Source organism: Drosophila takahashii, chromosome 2R, assembly GCF_030179915.1.
Source record: "Drosophila takahashii strain IR98-3 E-12201 chromosome 2R, DtakHiC1v2, whole genome shotgun sequence".
Classification (NCBI taxonomy): Eukaryota; Metazoa; Arthropoda; class Insecta; order Diptera; family Drosophilidae; genus Drosophila; species Drosophila takahashii.
Window position 1 is genome coordinate 35,080,764 of NC_091679.1, and position 18,584 is coordinate 35,099,347.

The following is an 18,584-nucleotide window of genomic DNA, read 5'->3' on the forward strand; positions in this document are numbered from 1 at the left end:
CGGGATCATAAAGACCAGACCCCATAGAGCCATAGTCTCAAGATCCCAGACCCCAAGACCAAGATCAGACCAAGGGCCGAGACATCTCGACACTTGGCTGACCACAGATGGCCCATAGTTGTGTTCAAGTTGTTGATACTCACTCGTAGTTGTTGTTGGTGAAAGTGTAAAGTCATGACGGTCCGCTGCTGATGCACAATTCGCCAGCAACAACGTATCGTTTACCTTGCAACTGGCCACATAAATCTGCCTAAAGCCAACCTGACATTGGAGATCTTCGCCCGCACTCGCTCTCTATTTTCCCAAGTTTACAAATCTCCAGTGCAGCTGTAAAATTATTTGTTTAACCAAATCCCATTCAGAACTTATGGGACAAAACAAAATCCAAGAAAAACAGAACATTATTGTGGAGTGGATGATATGAAAGTCTCCAGCAGTGCATTATAGTATTGGGCTGGAAATTAGAACTTTCGGATCTATTTTCAGTTCGTTGACGCTTTCACTGAATTCTATACAAGAGTTACGATTATGTTTTCTTAAGGAGAACAGATGTAGTTTTGGATTATCCTAAATTTACAATATAAAATCTGTTTTTTTCAAGAAAAATTTATTATATCAACCCTAACTCTTTTAAACTTTTAATAATTTTATATATTCAAAAACTGAACGGACATTTTTTTAAGATAAAGAGTTTGAGATTTCCGCAGTTTTTTTTTAAAAAGAATGTATTGCTCTTTACAGATTTGTAAAACATTTTATCGGCTTGGAAATGCCAAAAACATTTCTGAATATTATTTGTATCGTTTATTGCTTCAAGCTTTCTTTGTGTTTTACTTATCAGTAAGTATTTTTAGACGACCAGAGGAAGTTGCGGCAAAGAAATGTGCCCAAGTATTGCAGTTAGTCATTATGCGTTGGCTTCGCTCATAAAACTCATAAGTACACCCAAGCTCTGGCTTAGTCCCCAGAGTTATTGCCCCGACACGTTGTTGGTCCACCCTAGCGACGTTCATCTGCATTTACGCATAACAACGCAATGAACAAAGGGGCAGGCAAATGGGACAGATATGGCGGTGCGTGTGCTCACATCTTTTGGTAAGCAATTAACGGCAGCAACTCTGTCTGCCTGTCGCCCTTGACGAAAGTGTCTGCTGCCACACTTGCCCCTCTCCCGCTTTCCTGCCTTCCGTCAGTCAAGTCACTTCCTGCAATAGAAACACAGGCAACATGCAACACAGTACGGGAGATGTACACACAGATACAGATGCGGTCAAGGCAATAGAATAGGACATTAACTTTTTTTTACCAATTATATGATTATATGTACATATGTTATAAATAAATAATGACAAAAAAAAATTCTTCAAAACTTAATAAATGTAGACGTGTTCTTCCTTATAAAGGGGATCTATAATTTGGTCATTTCTTTTGTATAAACTTTTTAGAAGCTTGACATTTAGTTAGGTAGCTTAAAAAGTTATAAATCAGTTTTAACAAAAAGTAATTTTCCAAAATATAATATTTGCTGTGTTCTTTCTTATAAAGTGGATCTATAGTTTGAGGATTTCTTTGGTATAAACTTCTTACAAGCTTGACATTTAGTTAGTTAGCTTAGTAAAAGCCTGCCCTACTATTTTGAACCCTTCTGTTCATTTAGGATTCCCCTTGTTTGTGCCCTGCAATTTCCTACCCATCCCACACAACGCAGCTTCCGTTTGTTTCAACAGAAATCTCTGTGAAACCGCAGATACACAGCCGCAAAGAGAACGGCAGTAAATAGGGCGGAAAATTATGCGTAGTTGAAATTAAAACGCATCCAGCACAATCATCAGACACAACAGGAATAACACCATACCATTATCATTATCATTATCATCATCATCGCCAACTTGACATTTGAGCGAGTTTTGATGCGGGTCGCCTTCGAAAGAAGTTAAGATCCCCCAGTTCCCACATTGTAAATGTATGTATAGGTACATTTCTGGCCGGGAAAAAGGTTTTTGCTCTTCTTCTGGGGCTACTTTGCGAAATTGTTGTTTTCCTGCTTTTGTTTTTATTGCACGATTTGGTAATTTGGACTTTGGCTACTGCCGAAAAACATAGTTCCCCCGATCGCATCACGATCTGCAGAGGCCCCCTGACCTTAGGTTGCTTTTCTGGCCCATGCTCTCTACACGAATTTCCCAAGCCAACTATCGCGAGTTCATCTTTATGTTGGGAAAAACTCTTATTTCCGCTGTAGAAGTAATATGGGTAAGGCTCATAGATATAATACGAAACATATACTACTTGTCCAACCAGTTTGAGGCTTATGATTTAAATGCAGCCAGTTAACTGGGTCAATGTTTCGTATATATGTGTGCCCCCCGACTATATGCCTCTTAAACCAGATTTAACGCAGTCAATTGCCAAAAACAACAAAAACTTATTTCCGCACTGCAAAGGAAATTGCAACTCTGCAGCAACACCAACAACAAACACAACAGCAACAACAGCGACAACAAAGCGGGCCTGTCATCGTTTGCTTTGTGGCCACAATTTTATCTCGAGAGGTCATTTACACTATTCAGCTAAAAAGAAGAGAGCGAACAAAAAGCGAGACAGCAGAAAAGTCTACTTGTACTTCCATGATGTGTGTATGTGTATGAATGTGCGTCTGTCTTTTCCCCGCGAGTTTGTTGTGCCCGCCTTGATACCCTGTACTCGAAGGGTATTTCACATGCCAAGGCCAAGAACTCAAAAAGAAGAATTCTTCGGGAAGATTACGATGTAACTTTTAAGAAAGTTATGAATAGATAATATCTCTTGATTGAAACACTTAATTAGAGTGATTTTAACTTTATTTCATTGCTCATGATATCCTATCCAAAACCTTACACTCTTGTAATGATCCCATACCAAAAATTTTACCTTTCAGAATGGAAATGCTTTGAAAAAGAGACTGTATGACACGGAGTACAGTTGAACTCGGGGTTTCCTTACAATAGATAATCTCCAGAACTTTTCAACATTTTACTACTAGTAATCTCATAGTCGGAAAAAGCCTCCTTGGCTTTTCTTCGTTTTCCCCAACTTGTTCTTTGATGCTTTCTTCTGCGTCCTCACGCAGACATAGACGAAAGATACGCAGTCTAGGCAATCAGCTCTCGTTGGCGAGGCTGTTTATCACTTGTGGGCTTTTGCTTCCTCCACGCTTGAGTGTCTATTGTGAACGCTTTCTGAATGCAGCGGAGCTTCAGATACTGACAAACGAACACTTGTGTATATTTGTAGCCAAGAACTTCACTCGGAGTTGCCGTCAATGTCATAATCAGCCCGAAAAAAGCAAAGAAGTAAAGAGATACGACAGCACTTGAAGTCTTGAGATTCGAGCCGAGCTTTGGAAAAAAAGGGACTGCTTTTGGTCGAAGGTTATATCGCTCGAGTGTACCTGTAAATTTGACGCCTCTCTAATTGCTACCAAGGCTTCTTGGCGACCAGAGTCGCGTTTATGATTTTCTCGGTTTATCTGCACTTTCGAAAGCCACGGAAACCGGCATAGAATTAGTCACGTATGGCGAACCCACAAATGGGTCAAAACTATTGCACTTCCCCGACGTTTGGCGTCGTTTGCATGGGCCTCAGGTCCGGAGTTTCAGTTGCAAGGCCCGTAAATCGAGTATGCAACTTCCTGTGCGTCGCCCCAAGACCTATCAATTATCAATATCAATTAATAATTAACAATTAGCCGCGCTACATGACCAATAAATCAAAAGACTCTCATATCAGCAGGAGCCCAACATACACACACTCACGCACTTTACACACTCAATTTGGGTCAACGATCCCCAAATAAAGTTTTATATTGCGCCTACGCCATCGGGGAACTCCCCCACACTCTCCACTCTCCATCGCTATGTCGTATATTAATAAGCCTAATTAAGCATAATTTCTTGTTTGGAAAGGAGCGCTGGTTTACATTTGTGATTATTTACGAGAAGTCGTCTGGTTTAGCCCCATCAGCGAAGAATTTCAAAGATTTATGAGGGTGGATGAGACAGAGATTTCGATCGGAAGTGCTTGTAGATCTTCTTGTAGAGCATGTTTATTTATAAGTGATTGTTTTTTAATATCTCCCTTCTTCTTTTCAGATCTCCCCACACAACTTGAACGCAAGGAAATACTGAATTTGCTTGTTTTTTCCAATCAAAATGGAACAAAATAAATAATCAAAAACAAAAATCATCCAAATCCAAATAAACTGAAATCGAACAGTTGAACGACGAACGAAAAGCAATCGATATCTCTACCAAGCCAGCTAAAATACTAAGAAAACATGGATCTAAGTCTGGAACGCGATAGCTCCGCGCTGGGTAGTCTCTTCCAGCAGATTATCAATGACATGAAGGTGAGTTCCCAACCTGTTTGTTCTGTACTTTCTGCGGAAATTCAATGTAATTTTAAACACGAACTCTTTTTGACTGAGAGTTCCGTTTTGGGCTTCTTGGAACTTTTGAATATTTTGGGAAACCATAAACGAAAGCGCTCATATAACAGAAAAGCATGAAAATGAAATGATTTTTTTTTTGTTTTGCTGAAACTGTTCCGACAATATGAACCGACTCGAAGTGTCTCAATTGTTTGTCAGTGTGTCAAGAACCCCCAGAATTGGTCGGAAATTCTCTCGTGTGTAAACAAAAGCCCCTAGCAAATAATGATAAACAAATATCATCAGCCAAGGTCAGAGCAAACACACAAAAGCCCAGGCAGAGCAATTAAGTTTTGATATAAAGCAATAAATTGATGCAAAAGAAATGTTTCCTGCTCACTAATAACATACATTTTCAAAAGTATATATGCTGAAATTGTTTTGTTTCTTAATTATCTTCTAATTAATTTAATGGAAAGAAATAAAATTGAAAAATCGTATCTAACAGAGTCACATACAAAAAAATTCTCCACATTTTTCGCACTTATCTAAAGCTCGTGGCGAAAGACGAAACTTTACTCCGCAAACTTTTTGTTCATTTTTTTGTTTTATCATTAATTGATTTCATTGCTATCTGTCCTGTCCATTGGGCGATATCAATAATTTATGGCACTCATGACGCCATTTGAGGCAACTTACTTTCATACAAAATGTTTATTCCGCTTATATAACGTCAAGCCAGGCAATTTCATTTAACAAGCGTAAATTAACGCCGGGTGCTACGGTTTCTTGGAGTGGGGGAAATCTTTATCGCCGGCTAAGCCTCTTGGGAGGGGATCGATGGGAATGGATGGGCTTCCGGGATATGATATGATGGCATGGGATGCCTTCGGACGGACTTCTGACAGCTGGTCATGATTAGTGACTTAATGGCACGAATTTTAAGCAGGTAATACATTAAGTTCCCTCCCAGTTCCGATCCACTTCACTTTGCTTTGCTTCTACCTCTCCATTCACTATTTTCCGCTCTCCTCAGCCTTACATTCTATTTTTAATACCCACGGAAGAATATGAACTTTAACATTTGGTATTCCTTTACAGAGAAAAAATCGATATGAAGTAGGGTCATTTCTACCTTATTTCATATCAATAAAAATCAGATATGATTAATGTCAAATTTATGATTTAAACATATCAACTTGACACATTTGTTTAAGGAAGGTAGTATATAAAAATCACATTGTAAACTTAAAAATACATACAAATTATTATAAAGTAATAAATGTAAATTTTGAATAAAATGTATTATATTTAAAATCTTTGGCTTGAAAACCTTTTAATAAATTCATGTCAAGAATGATTTTTTCTTCCCGTTGAATTCCAGCTTAGTTACCTTTGGGTTCTCTAGATCTCCCGTCGGTTTTGCCTCATTTGCTATGCTGAGGAAAATTACATTTTCAGCACATTGTGATTGTAGTTCTCCCGCCAGCTGCTCATGGACAGGTGTTGGAATTTGCTGTGTCTTGGGTCTGTCGGCGTTCATAGTACCGAAATAAACTAACGACGGGGAGTAAGGGGAGATGAGATGGATGAATCGCGCCGCCCGCAGCTCACTATTAATAGGAAAATGCACGACGACGAACTCCCTTTCGGGGGAGTAGTGTAAACCCAACTTTGGAGGCAGAAAACTGCTGTCAGTTGCGGGCGAGTGCATTTTGTATTTATGAAATTTGGAAATTGTTCGGCACGCAATTGTGCAGAAGTTGCTTCTCTTTTTTTTTTTTCCTTTTTTCCAACCTGAGTGTGAACTAGAGCAGAAACACATACCTGTGCTGCCAGAGCATGTGCAATATGAATGCCTACATACGTCTGTGTGTTCGGATCACCTTACCAGGTAATTCTTGCCTGCCTCGCTTTGCTCTGATTCGGCGCTGCTCTTTTCTTTTTTTCTTCTTTTTTTTTTGTGGGCAGATCTGCTGGCCAACTTTTACAAAGCCGGCAAATGCCATTGCAAATGTCACAAAGTTGCAAAAGATGCAAATTAGCCGCAGGAAAGAGTGCGGGAGCAGTTTTCCCTCGGTGTTTACTGAAAGGTTAGGCTAAGCCGAAAGGCAGAAGGCTGTGTGTAGTAGCCCAGGCACTAAAATTAGTTTCATTTTAATTGCTTGGCTGCCTCTCCGTCTGACTTTGGTGTTTTTTCTACCATTTTTATTTTTTGGCAACAGACCAGAACAAATTTATGCCCATGCCAAGGCAGAAACAGAAACAGAAACTTCTTAGAGTCTGCCGCGACTTCAATAGGCGTAAAGTCGAAACAGAACAAAAAAGCCTTACATTATTTGCTAATTTAATATTTTAAATAGTTTTTCCTAACGGTATTCCCGCGCTGGCAATTAAATGCGGCTAATTCTCGATTGGTTTCGACGGTCCAAAGTTTATCCACGCAAGTCAGAGCACAAGCAGCAGATCGAAAAGATGAAAAATTAAGCAAACTTAAAGGTTGTTAACTCCAACCAGCCGTTTCGCTCCGTTGGCTGCACTTTGGGCCAAGTATGGTAGCAAGTGTGTGAGATGAAGATACGAAAAACCAAACCAACTTAGCGTACGACGAGCAATCGCCGGATAAGCCGACAAATTGTCACATTTGACAATAGGAAATCTACGCTGGTAACAGAAAACGGCTGGAAAACGCACTGCAGTTTGTTATGAGTTTTCCGCAAAAGTGAAATTTTTCTGCTCTCTGAACCCAGCTGAACCGAACGTGTCGCTTTCTTCACTGCCAAGCTGCCCACTTTTGTGGCTTCCACGTTGTGGCCCTGCAACAATTGCCGACACTTTAATTTGCCTACGATGCTCGGCAGGGCCATCAAACCACTTTAATGTCGTTAAGTTTGAAACAATTTCATTAGCTTTGTGTTTATTTTGCAAGTTAATGTGCGTTCAGTAAAAAAAAACTTGTAGTACTTGAAATTCTAGAGTTTTTATCTTTTACGTAAGTGCGTCTATTTAAAGCAGTGTTTTTAAAATTTTTTTGTAGAAAAGTTGAGGCAGTTATTAAAAAAGTTTGTTAAAGTATATGAGAAAATCTATAAAATGCAAAAATAAATTTCGGATGTTGCAAAAACGTTATAATTGTAAGGAGTAATAATAATAACAATATTTCAGGTATTTACGTAATTTAACAAAAAACATAAACGTCCTTATAAAATATGTCTCCGACTTCCTGATATTGAAGTGTAGCAAAATAAAAGTTATAACTTAAGGTCGGCTTATAAAGAAATATGCAAAAATTATTAAAAACAAGAAAATTATCATATTTGACGTAATCCTTAATGATAAACAATATACTTTGAAATGGTAAATAGGGGGAATTGCCAAAATGTTTTCGATATGTGCCCATATTTAGTACGGTGTTATTTTTAATACAAGGAATGTTTGCATTTGAAGGCGACAAAAGTGAGGAATAGGTAGATCAGGCCGTATAAGGTCATGAAGCTGGCACCGAGAAAGAGGCCAATGGCTCCGCCAAACGACATTATCAACTGATCGGTGCTGAACACCACACGCCGCTTCATGCCCATTTTGGGTAGGTTCATCTTAATGATCAAAGTCCGCTCGAACTGCTCTCCGTTGTAGTTTTGATCGCCCTGAAGGAATCGTAGAATGGGTTAATTGGGGCTCTTAAAGGACAGACTATTCCCACACCCACCCCACTCTGCTCCTCCTCGTCGACAATGTTGTAGGTGTTCTCGCGGCACAACGGAAAGCAATCGCATGGTTTCTCCAGCCACTTGTTGTGGTCCAGGCAGAGCATTCCAGCTATGCTGCAAACCGGAACTTCGGGAGCTGCCACATAGAAATAGGGCTTGCAGTGGCACAGGCTCGCTGCCCATTTAATTCGGCACTCCAGCCGACACAGGCTCGGATGATACGGCTATATATAAGTTCAATGATAACTTCGATGTCTTGACATATTCGTCAAAAATCATAAACTTACAGTGAAGTAATCCAGATTATTTTCGTCAGTGTAGCGACATTTGCGATATGCCACCGGTAAATTTCGCACCTCGCTATCCGCCGATATCGAGTGCAACATTAGCCTGAGAACGTACGAACTGAGGACTTTGGCATCAAAAGTAATGGTGGCCTTATCGTCGGGTAGCATAAATTCATTGACATCGTGCAGGTACTACAAAGTAGCTTAGAGTTATATAGGGTTTTTAACAGAGATGAATTGCTCACTAGAAACAAATGGGTCATAATGCTATTGAACGGCTTTTGCATCAACGAGCACTCGCTAAAGAAGCCACAGTCCTTGGCATCCGCCACTGTCATGTCTTGTCTAAGAGATAATAGATAAATTAATTCACGTTTCTACAAGTAATATTAAACCAAAGAGTTTTTTTTTACCTCTATACCAAGACTTACACTTTGCCGTAAGGATTGCCGTATCGGTTTAACTGACTGGTTGTTTGGCATAAACCCACCTCCGTTATTATCGGCGCCAAAACAACGGGAATTTCGGTCGGTAGAATTTTCTCATTTAGTTTCAGCAGTATGTCCACATACTTCAAGTTGTCCAGACTGGTATCATTCTCGTAAGGCTTTAGAGTATCCAAAGTTTTGTACTTAAGGTGGTTAAGCACACGCAGAAATTCCGCATAGTATTTTGCCTTTTCCGGGTCTTGCTTGGGATCCAATCCCCAAGTTCTCGAATAAAAAGATTAAAAATTTTTGATATTTTTTGATAATTTTCCCATTATTCACAGAGTAAAAGGGTATATTAAATTCGTAAAAAATGAGAAGCATTCTTGATCACGATCACTAGCCGAGTCATTCTAGCTCAGATCTCGAAATATACAAAAGCTAGAAAGTTGGGATTACCCACACATACTCTTGGGCTTTCTACGCAGCGCAAGTTTGTTTCAGCCGAGTGCCACGCCCCCTCTGACGCCCACAATCGCCTTAAACGTTTTTTGAAAAAGATGTCTGGCGCCCACACCCCTAAAGATTTCGGAAAAGTAAAAGTGCAGTCAAAACGGACCATTTGTTAAAAAGTTATGCGCGATCAAAGTTTTATATCGTCATCTCTCTCGCCATCTCGGGTCACCCGCGTTCTTTCTTGTTAAATTACGAAATGTCCCCCACTTTTTCCATTCTATCCTCTCTTTGGATTTTGAACCCATGCAAAAACTCACTCGTTTATGACCCTATTAACCGAAGCCTCATCCTGAAAGCTGGTGCAAAGTGTTACGCCCAGGAAGGGAAATTTGCGCAGCGAAAAGAGATACTCGTACTCGTAGACAATCGGATTGTCCCGGAACCGATCCCACTGGGCCAGGCAGCTGCTGATGGCGTAGTAGGCGGAAGCCAGGACTATGGTCATCCAGAAAAGGCGCTCGGTCCAGTGGAGATCTCTTCGGGATACGTAGGGCACGCCGTGGATGGAGGACTCTTGGCTCAACTCGGCACACCAATCATGAAAATTGTCCGCCTGCTTCGGCCGGCTGCTCTGGGACTCCATGATGAACTGAACGGAAGCTCCTCGCATGCGACACCCCAACGACCCCTGTAATGCATCCCCATGGTTCATGTTCACGATTAAAAACTTTAATGGTGTTTCGCTGTATGTTCAGCATGCATATATAATTGTCCCGATTAGACCTTCAATGCGTTGCCGCGGAACTCAGTGCAAATGGAAACTGGGCGCTTCACATTGCGCTTATCAAATGCCTCGATCAGCAGTACCACCTTGTAGCGCCCATCCAGATTGGGAACATTCAGATTGGCCCTCAGTTCTATTTCGTAAGGTTGATATTTTATGACGGCCTAAAGTTCGAGAGTGCAGTTAATAATGACATCAAATTTTATAAATTTACTTACGCCCGGTGTGTTTAAGCACTTGCTTTTGATCTCATCGGAATTCGTAATATACTTAGTCCAGAACTGATACCACATCTGATTCTTATCGAACATGTTCTTACAAAAGTTATTACTGCTGGTGCCGAACATAGTCTTCTGCCAGGAGCCCTTCTCCATGCGAAGGATTTGGACAGAAATCTTGGGGATATTTACAAAGTTAATAGTCAACCTTTCCCTTACGAAGGACTTACCTTTATGTTGTCCCCAGGCTGGACATCTTTCCATATGACAGATTGTTGTCCTTCTACTGCCATTTTGTTTCCGGAGTTGGTTACATTGACGGTGGTCATATCCACCATTGCATCGAAGTTGGAAGGATTTCCCGGATGATGTTCGCATGGGGCAAGATGGCCGTCTTCGTCCAATATTAACTGGTATTCAGTAGCGCCAGCCCAAGAGATGATCACTTGGAGCACCAGGATCCTTAAAGTAGCGCTCATTTTATCCATGTTCCCGATATGAAACTACAGTGTGCTAGAGCATGCCCCATATATACTGCTCTGCGTCGCATGCCAAAGATTCTGATTACACACACGATCGAATTTGATAATATCTTTGCCTTAGAAAATCACAAACGGGCGTTACTATTTTTGACAGCTAATAAGTATGTTGGATGGGTTTGTTACGTAAATCTTTATAAGCACGTGGAACGTAGTGGCATTGATCGCAAGAATTACTCCCCTATGATTGGTAGAACAAGATAATAATAATATCTTTGGATTAAATATTTTCAAATTATATTTATATGTTCCCCTCCCACAGAATATGTTTCACATTCCCCGATGTTCGATGGCCAGCGATTACGTCCGCATGCCCGGCTAGCTCAGTCGGTAGAGCATGAGACTCTTAATCTCAGGGTCGTGGGTTCGAGCCCCACGTTGGGCGATTGATTTTTTTATTTAATTTCCAAATAAATACCAAATTAATATTCGTATTAATTTGCTTAAAATGAGGCTAACACCCAATTCATTTGGATTCGAAAAACCAGTTTTCCAATTGATAGTTCAAATGCATCGAGAGCAGGGTTTGTGATATACTTTTGTTTTACCACTTTGATCGGTTAAGATAAGAAGAAAATGTGAATAGCGGGAATATGAACGCCCTTTGTTTTGTTCAGCGAGTTAATTTGTTCAAAGTGATTGGTTTACTGCTCCTACATTTGTTTTATATTAGTTATATGTTTTTATTCAGCAGGTGTCTTGTCTTATTTGTGTCTTGATCTATTCAGATCGTTTCCCAAGTTCGGGTTCTTAGCCTGAGGCACCAAAAGCGCTGGCTTTTTGTCCGCTGTTGTCACAAGTGCCCGGCTAGCTCAGTCGGTAGAGCATGAGACTCTTAATCTCAGGGTCGTGGGTTCGAGCCCCACGTTGGGCGAAATTACATTTTTTTATTACATATTTTTTATTTAGCTTTTTTATTTTAAATATTCTCTAATTATTTCTTCAGTCTTTGACATTGCTGCTAAGCGCTTAAATTGTGCTTGTGTGGGCTGTAAGACGAAAGTCAAATTTCATGTTTTGTGTATTTATAGACAATGTAGAATACCATAGACAAGACCTAATGAGTTTTTATTTATGGCAGCACTCGCAGCTGTTTCCATTTCTATGACAATGTCCCGCGGTTTTTATCTCTCTCCCCCTCGATTGTATTGTTTTGCGCATTTGAAAAGACTGAACGACATGTTCAAGGCTGAATCTCAACTGGAAATGCTGTTTGTAGTTGAGAGTTGAACCGAACAGGATGCGGACATTATGCCATCATGCATTTAATAACTAGTGCAAGGACTTTTGCTTTGCGAACAATTGCATTTATATATTCATAGTAAAGGCTTTAAAGATTATGATATGGGAATGAATAGTTTAAGCTAATATTAAAAGCCTTGGGAGTTTAACAGGTATTTTAAAATGATATGAAAGAGGTGCGATCGCCAAAAATGTTTTCGTTTGGTATGGCAAATTGCTAGTAACAAATTGGACTAATTTATGACATAATTTTCTCCAACATCTTTGCTCAGATTCAATTACAGATGCTTAGAGCTCTGACTAAACGTGTAATGACGCAGGTCACTATTGCAATTCGATCCATCTGTCTGCCTCCTCCCACACAGACAGGCAATGAAATCTGAGATGAAACAAGAATGCGAAATGCATTTCTCCATCAAGCTCCACAAACAATTGGAGAGCATGAGAATTGTCGTCTTAGTTGTATTAATTACTTTGCATTATTCCGTAAATAACTTTGCGGGAACAATTCTTAATGCTGTTCCCTCTGTTGCTGTGGAATGACTGCTGTGGAAAGCTGGCTTCGTAGCATTTGACACGTGGAGGTTCAAGCTGTGGAGTGCTCTGCATGTTTAATTTGAGCTACAGCCGCAATCAAAGGGCAATTAATTTTAATGAATTTGAAACTGCATTTGTGATTCACAAGCTATGATATAATTGAGGCATGTGTGTTCATTTATCGTGTTGTTATTGGCCGTGGGTGTGTCACTGTCTAGCAATTATGCAAAACAGTTATGGAATATGAAATAAATTTCTGAGATTTGTTTTCATATTTGCCTATCACAGATCAAAAAATTTTAACAGATAGGTCTGAGGACTGATACAATTAATAGATGTATTTAATTTAATTGAAATATTTTATTGAATTTTAGACATTCTCCAAATTATCTAATGTTCTGGAATTTATCGGAATTAGATTATTAATTAGAATATTTCCATTAAATAGCTCGTGACATTTTGTAATAAATATAACAAGTCTGTTTTAATCGGTTACAATTTAATTTGTTACAAGCTAAGCTATGTTAATCCGTAATTGGTTTAGAAATCGTGTCCGTACTGGCTATATAAAACCTAAAATCGCAACTTTTGGGGTAACATCATGTTAAAAACTGCACTGCTGCTCATTGGAATCGTAATCGTGCCCAGTTCCCGGGCCGCGGACTACGAACTGTTGCTTGAGGATCCGGATATATTCGCTCCCTGTACCGAAAAGCCGCCCGGATCCATTGGATTCACAGATGCATTTAACATAGACAATTTGGTAATCGATCAGGATTCCGATATCATACATCTCTCAGAGAATCTCACCGCCACCTGGGATGTGGAGCCCACCGATCGCATTTCCGTAATTTTCCTCTTCCTGAAACGAGATTCGCTGTGTAAAATGCAGATTTATTTCAGGGGAGATTTGCAGTGATGCACTACAATCGCGGCAGCTGGGAACCGACCCTATTTACCTTGGCCACCGCGGACTTTTGTGCCGCAATGTTCGACGAGAATCTGTCATGGTACAAGTACTGGACCAAATACATTTCGAACCGCGAGGAGGTGGAGAAGAATTGCTTCAATACGCGTGGAGTGAGTTGAAGCTACTAAATTTTTGGCGCCTTTAACATGGATTCCCATTTTAGACGGTGCTGATGCACAAACCATTTGATATGCAGCTGCGGCTGAAGGACATCCGAGGCACCTCGTTGCAGGGTCGCTACAAGATCGTGGTCCATTTTGAAGCTTTCGACGAAAAGGACACTCCACGAAATCCTTCCATATGCTTTGAAATCAGGGGAGAAGCCGAGAAGATAAAGTAAAACGATGGTGGAGGCCTTATAATTAAGTCAGGCGTTATCTTTGTATTTTTCAAAACCGAAAAAGAGATTTTTCATAGATGGTCTCTTCTCAATAAAAACAAAAGTCTGTCTCCAAATAGTACCTAATCTTTTATTAAGACGGAAAAGGGTTCCGACTTGTTAGTTTAAAACTGAAAAGGTTGTTATATATTTTTCTATAGTGTTTTTACTATTAATAGTTAAAACGCATCATTTCCAACTCAAAATTGAGTAGGTTTTAGTGTATATAAAGTGTTTTAGTCACTAATATTTCCATGGCGACCTTGACGTTGGTTTTTAGGGCTCTTAAACGGTTCTTCCAATTACAAAAACGAGATTATTCTACATTTTTGTAGCTTGTCGCTTGGATGTACGATCTTTATGATAGGAGGCGGAACCATGTTATGTTGGTGTTATGTATTAAAAATTAAATTTCCACACGATTTGGCAGTAGCTATAAATGGGACTCATCGCACATTGTTGGGGCTATAATCAAAATGAGAACCGTGTTGCTGCTTTTTCTTGGCTTGGCCAGATGCTGGGCCATGAATTACGAACTGCTGATCGAGGACCCAGACATACTTTCGCCGTGCACCGACGGTCCGCCTGGATCCATCAACGCCCGTCAGGCAGCCAACTTCGAAGATCTTGTGATCGAACATGAAACTGATGTACTCCACGTCTCCGGCAACATCACCATGATATGGGATGTACAGCCCACCGATCGCATTGCAGTAAAGTCAACAGCATTCAAATAATCCCCTAATGTAGCCCACAACTTTCGCACCCTTGCAGGCTAGGCTCGATGTTTTCCACCAAAACCGCGGCACCTGGGAGCCCACTGTCTTTAGCATGGCCACCCAGGACTTTTGCTCCATCATGTACGACAAGAACCAGTACTGGTACAAGTACTGGACGGGCTTCATTATCAATCGCCACGATGTGGCCAAAAAGTGCTTCAGAGAGCGCGGTGTAAGTGCAATTCGAATGGAATTTACGCAGACAATGCAAATGCCCTTTTCCAGACCGTTTTGGTGCACGAGCCTTTCGATCTGAAGCTTAAACTAGAAAATATTCAAGGCCCTACTCTTCGAGGACGCTACAAATTGGTCTTTAAGTTGCAGGCATTCGATGTAATGAATATTCCACGCCCTACTTCTATTTGCGCTGAGATCAGAGGAGAACCTATAAAAATAAAGTAGTGGATGATATCGATCGATGTTTTAAAGCCCCTGCATATTTTGAAAAAGTTGCGTATAAATGTAGGATATAGGACCCTATTCCTAATTTTTGTAATCAAAGAAAATTTGATTTAAATTAAACTCAATGCATTAAATAAAGTAAAGATAATTACTTTATCAGGTATGAAATATTGGACTTCTAAATAAAAATAATCTTAAGGGGTTATATACCTTTTTTTTTTTAAAAAAAACGACATTTTTTTTTTGCTGAATCCTAAAGTATATCCCCTAAAGAAGATCTTCCCAAATTTTCATACAGATCCGAATAATAGTTCGATAGGAACGTTTTGCCCCGCTCGACTTCAATAGTTGGCAACGTCAACGTAAAACTTTGAATGCGATTATCTCAAAGTCGTGTTTTTCCAAAAGTGCCTTCGCTGTGACCACGATTGCGCAAGAACTATTTGATCGATCTTCTTCAATTTTTTTTTAATTATTCGTAATGATTGTGCCGAGTTCGTGAACGATTCAGTTTTTATGCGCCAATTTAAATTTCGCAGATCAGATTTTTTTAATAAAATTTTTAGAACTCGAAAAATCAACTTTTTGGAAAAATTGTTACTGTATGCAGAAAAAAGCAAATATTCTTAAAAATAATCGTTCACGAACTGGAAATAATACTATACTAACTAAAAATTTTTGGTTTTTTGATATAAGTTGACCTGCTGGACTTCCATCGTGGTCACCGCAAGCCGCTATAAAAAAAAGGGTTCCGAAAGAATTGCCATAACTTCGTAAATTATTCATATTTTTTCAAGAACAACGGCTTGTTGTTTCGATAAAAGCATGTACTATTAATAAATAATAACTTCACTGTCATAAAATAATTGCTACACACCAAAAAAAAATCCAAAGTTCCCTCAATTTTTTCGCTCAAAAAAGGTATATAACCCCTTAAGCAAAAAATGAAATGGCCGCTAGACGATGTAATCGACTATACCGTTCTCTTTTGTTTTGAAATAGGTTTAACATTTTGTTGGCATAAAATGTTAAGAATACGTTTTATCTTGGCAATTTAAAACATGAAAAATGTAACGAATTTCTTCTGATTTTACTTCATTAAACCCTTTGCTATATTTTTATTCTGCTTACCTTTTTCTTCGATCCGTTTTGTTTTGCGGTTGGTGGCACGCGTTGATGGCAACTTGAGTTCATGTTGCGGTTTCTATATCGGGTGGCCGCGTGTTGCAAGTAACTTCTTGGGTAACGACGGGTAGAATAATAAGAATTGGTAAAGAGTGGGTATACCACTACCTATATATACCAAGCCAGACAGGGAGTCAGATACATTTTTTTTTGGGGTCACGATTTGCATTGTTAGATGGGGCATATGCAAAAACAGCCAACTGTCGGTTATTGAATTACACCGATGATGATTGGCATAAGTTCCGATCGATTCGATTCGAATCGAACCAATCGATGTGCCAATTTGACCATTCAGGGAAAATGTTTTGTTAGAGATTTGCGAAAACTTTCTTAGCGGGAGGGAACACTTTCATTTCATATCGGAACACTTTCATTTCATATTCCCGGCGAATAATTTTCTACTTTCTAAACCGAAAACGCCAGAAACAAAGACCGTCTTTAGGTGCAAATTAGCGGCGCACGATTTTGCTCCCTCCCTCCGCCGCCGGGCAATCCGCCAAAGTCAACATCATCTGGCCAAAACCAAAATTATGGCCCCAGGCAGTCATATATAGTAAGTCGGATCTCATAGAAAATCAATCAGTGCGAACTTCTGCTTCGCAGGCTCTGCGATTTAGCATAAGAAACGGCTCTTTCTCGAGGCTGTGTGGCTTTGTTTCGCCAACCCAAAATGTTGGCAATGTAGGACGCGGCGACGGGATGGCTCTGAACCCGTTTTGGCCAACTCCTCCTCCTTCTCCTGCTTCTTTTTCTAGCTAGCTAGCTGCTTTTGCTGCTGGGAATCTTTGGGGGCATTATCGAGCAGCAGCAGCAGCAGCAACAAAATTGCAGCATGAATGGGGCTGTGAACCAGCTGAGGAGTCTGTTCGTGTGGGCCGCCTTTGTAGGCTATTGGAAAGATCAAGAGTTTATAATGCCAGCCACACGTTTGCCTGTTTGTAGTTTGCTGTGTACTCTGTGCATGGGTGTGGGTCTTCCCGTGAAGTTGTGTGAACTTTTCCAGTTTCTCGGAGAGCTGGCTGCTCTGACTGGCATAAATTGTGGGTTTTTAGGTGTCTAGCTCACTCACAGAGAGTTAGTTTGCCAAGATAAATGGATACACATGGAGACTGGATGCACCACACGTCCATTGCACTCGGTGGCTTCCTCTGAGCACAGACTCGATTTCGATGTCTGCCAGAAACTGGAAAGTGTTTTGTATACAACCACGTACGTGGGGTTCGGCTCGGGTTTGGTGCATTTTAATTAGACATTTTTAGAAAAATTCAATAACAACATTTAACGACTTTTTTATGGTTTTTTAAAGTGATATTATTATAGCTACCCCTGCATTGTGCATAATAATGTGGAAATAAAGATATATTAAATAGAAATTTCTACATCAAATGCTAGTTATGAAAAAGAGTTTTCTAAAAGTTGGTTTACGTTACCTTAGAAAACCATTTCCTGACCACATTTCTTTCCTGAACGATAATAAACCCGACTAACCTCTCTGCACCTCAGCTTATATCGCCCATTCATAATATAACCGATACCCGAACCGAGATTAGGAGGACCAGCTGAGCTGGGAGAGAGACCCAACGCCAGCACAAAATACAACTTCTACGCCAACGCGAACGGTTTGGGCCTGGTCAATGTAATGACAGCTTTGCGTGTTTTGGTTTTGGCCCGCGAGTGGATTGCCAGCTTAGTTGCTTGGATGGTGGCAACGGCATAAGACTACAAAATGTTCATTCACAAAATGCCGACAAGCCGCAGCCCACGCAATCGAGGCAAGAACCGCTTATCAAGCTGTCGCTGGCGGTTGCTTGTCACACACAAAAAATGGTTTTGCAACGAATAAACAATAATAATTTGCATGTGGGCCGCGTCCGCGTCTTGGAAACGTGCTTCAATCATTGGAAAAATGGGCCTACAAACTTATGAAAATTTTGATCTTTTTTGGAATCTATTGGAATTTATTCTGCTCAGATTTCTTCAAAAATTTTATCCCACACAAAAAGATTATTGAATTTTTTACATTTTTCTATGATGATATCAGGTTTGATTTACAGATCTCATGCTAGTTCATATCTTTCGTTATATTACCATAGCAATACAATATCATTTCGAATAACATTTTCGGCGTTTCCATTTTCCGTGATATTATATATATTTTATTTACCATATTGTTTTTTGTGAAAGGTGTACAAAGTCGTTATCATCGCTTGAATGCCACATTTAAAACCCATTTATGTGGGGGCTGACAATGGTTAAGGGT

At 40.0% G+C, this 18,584-nt stretch overlaps 5 protein-coding genes and 2 non-coding genes across 27 annotated transcripts in view; 5 read left to right on the plus strand and 2 right to left on the minus strand.

Moving 5' to 3' along the window:
- Positions 1-4,245: 4,245 nt before the first annotated feature.
- Positions 4,246-18,584, plus strand: part of mim (missing-in-metastasis) — a 30,122-nt gene continuing 15,783 nt past the window's right edge. For all 21 annotated transcript variants that reach the window (XM_017146043.3, XM_070213800.1, XM_070213804.1 and 18 more), the window contains exon 1: positions 4,246-4,387. In XM_017146043.3, coding sequence (XP_017001532.3) covers positions 4,316-4,387 — 72 coding nt within the window. In that variant the 5' untranslated portion in view covers positions 4,246-4,315. The remainder of the gene's footprint in view (positions 4,388-18,584) is intronic.
- CheB42b (Chemosensory protein B 42b) lies at positions 4,248-15,297 on the plus strand. The gene is made up of 4 exons (XM_017146069.3): positions 4,248-4,387; positions 14,294-14,671; positions 14,733-14,909; positions 14,963-15,297. The coding sequence occupies exons 2-4, from the start codon at positions 14,435-14,437 to the stop codon at positions 15,137-15,139; spliced, it is 591 nt and encodes a 196-aa protein (XP_017001558.2). The 5' UTR covers positions 4,248-4,387; positions 14,294-14,434; the 3' UTR covers positions 15,140-15,297.
- ppk25 (pickpocket 25) lies at positions 7,828-9,938 on the minus strand. The gene is made up of 6 exons (XM_070213605.1): positions 9,607-9,938; positions 8,837-9,118; positions 8,651-8,750; positions 8,406-8,597; positions 8,118-8,342; positions 7,828-8,055 (listed from the first exon to the last, which is right to left on the minus strand). The coding sequence occupies exons 1-6, from the start codon at positions 9,930-9,932 to the stop codon at positions 7,828-7,830; spliced, it is 1,353 nt and encodes a 450-aa protein (XP_070069706.1). The 5' UTR covers positions 9,933-9,938.
- On the minus strand, positions 9,952-10,795 carry CheB42a (Chemosensory protein B 42a). The gene is made up of 3 exons (XM_017146067.3): positions 10,522-10,795; positions 10,292-10,468; positions 9,952-10,237 (listed from the first exon to the last, which is right to left on the minus strand). Exons 1-3 carry the CDS (start codon positions 10,777-10,779, stop codon positions 10,067-10,069), a joined length of 606 nt encoding a protein of 201 aa, XP_017001556.3. The 5' UTR covers positions 10,780-10,795; the 3' UTR covers positions 9,952-10,066.
- Positions 11,143-11,215, plus strand: TRNAK-CUU (transfer RNA lysine (anticodon CUU)). Its single transcript has one exon. It is a non-coding gene; the product is annotated as a tRNA-Lys (tRNA).
- Positions 11,632-11,704, plus strand: TRNAK-CUU (transfer RNA lysine (anticodon CUU)). The gene has a single exon. It is a non-coding gene; the product is annotated as a tRNA-Lys (tRNA).
- Positions 13,051-14,035, plus strand: CheB42c (Chemosensory protein B 42c). Its single transcript, XM_017146066.3, has 3 exons — positions 13,051-13,456; positions 13,513-13,689; positions 13,743-14,035. The coding sequence occupies exons 1-3, from the start codon at positions 13,211-13,213 to the stop codon at positions 13,917-13,919; spliced, it is 600 nt and encodes a 199-aa protein (XP_017001555.2). The 5' UTR covers positions 13,051-13,210; the 3' UTR covers positions 13,920-14,035.

What these genes read in the sequence shown, in the direction of transcription:
- ppk25 (XM_070213605.1), bottom strand. Translation starts at nt 9,932, where the DNA reads ATGGAGTCCCAGAGCAGCCGGCCGAAGCAGGCGGACAATTTTCATGAT. An exon ending in GTTAATAGGGTCATAAACGA is followed by an intron (nt 9,119 to 9,606) that starts GTGAGTTTTTGC and finishes TTTTTATTCGAG; the next exon opens with AACTTGGGGATTGGATCCCA. An exon ending in ACGAGGAGGAGCAGAGTGGG is followed by an intron (nt 8,056 to 8,117) that starts GTGGGTGTGGGA and finishes CGATTCCTTCAG; the next exon opens with GGCGATCAAAACTACAACGG.
- CheB42a (XM_017146067.3), bottom strand. Translation starts at nt 10,779, where the DNA reads ATGGATAAAATGAGCGCTACTTTAAGGATCCTGGTGCTCCAAGTGATC. An exon ending in AGCCTGGGGACAACATAAAG is followed by an intron (nt 10,469 to 10,521) that starts GTAAGTCCTTCG and finishes AATATCCCCAAG; the next exon opens with ATTTCTGTCCAAATCCTTCG. An exon ending in AGTGCTTAAACACACCGGGC is followed by an intron (nt 10,238 to 10,291) that starts GTAAGTAAATTT and finishes CTCGAACTTTAG; the next exon opens with GCCGTCATAAAATATCAACC.
- CheB42c (XM_017146066.3), top strand. Translation starts at nt 13,211, where the DNA reads ATGTTAAAAACTGCACTGCTGCTCATTGGAATCGTAATCGTGCCCAGT. An exon ending in AGCCCACCGATCGCATTTCC is followed by an intron (nt 13,457 to 13,512) that starts GTAATTTTCCTC and finishes GATTTATTTCAG; the next exon opens with GGGAGATTTGCAGTGATGCA. An exon ending in ATTGCTTCAATACGCGTGGA is followed by an intron (nt 13,690 to 13,742) that starts GTGAGTTGAAGC and finishes TTCCCATTTTAG; the next exon opens with ACGGTGCTGATGCACAAACC.
- CheB42b (XM_017146069.3), top strand. Translation starts at nt 14,435, where the DNA reads ATGAGAACCGTGTTGCTGCTTTTTCTTGGCTTGGCCAGATGCTGGGCC. An exon ending in AGCCCACCGATCGCATTGCA is followed by an intron (nt 14,672 to 14,732) that starts GTAAAGTCAACA and finishes GCACCCTTGCAG; the next exon opens with GCTAGGCTCGATGTTTTCCA. An exon ending in AGTGCTTCAGAGAGCGCGGT is followed by an intron (nt 14,910 to 14,962) that starts GTAAGTGCAATT and finishes GCCCTTTTCCAG; the next exon opens with ACCGTTTTGGTGCACGAGCC.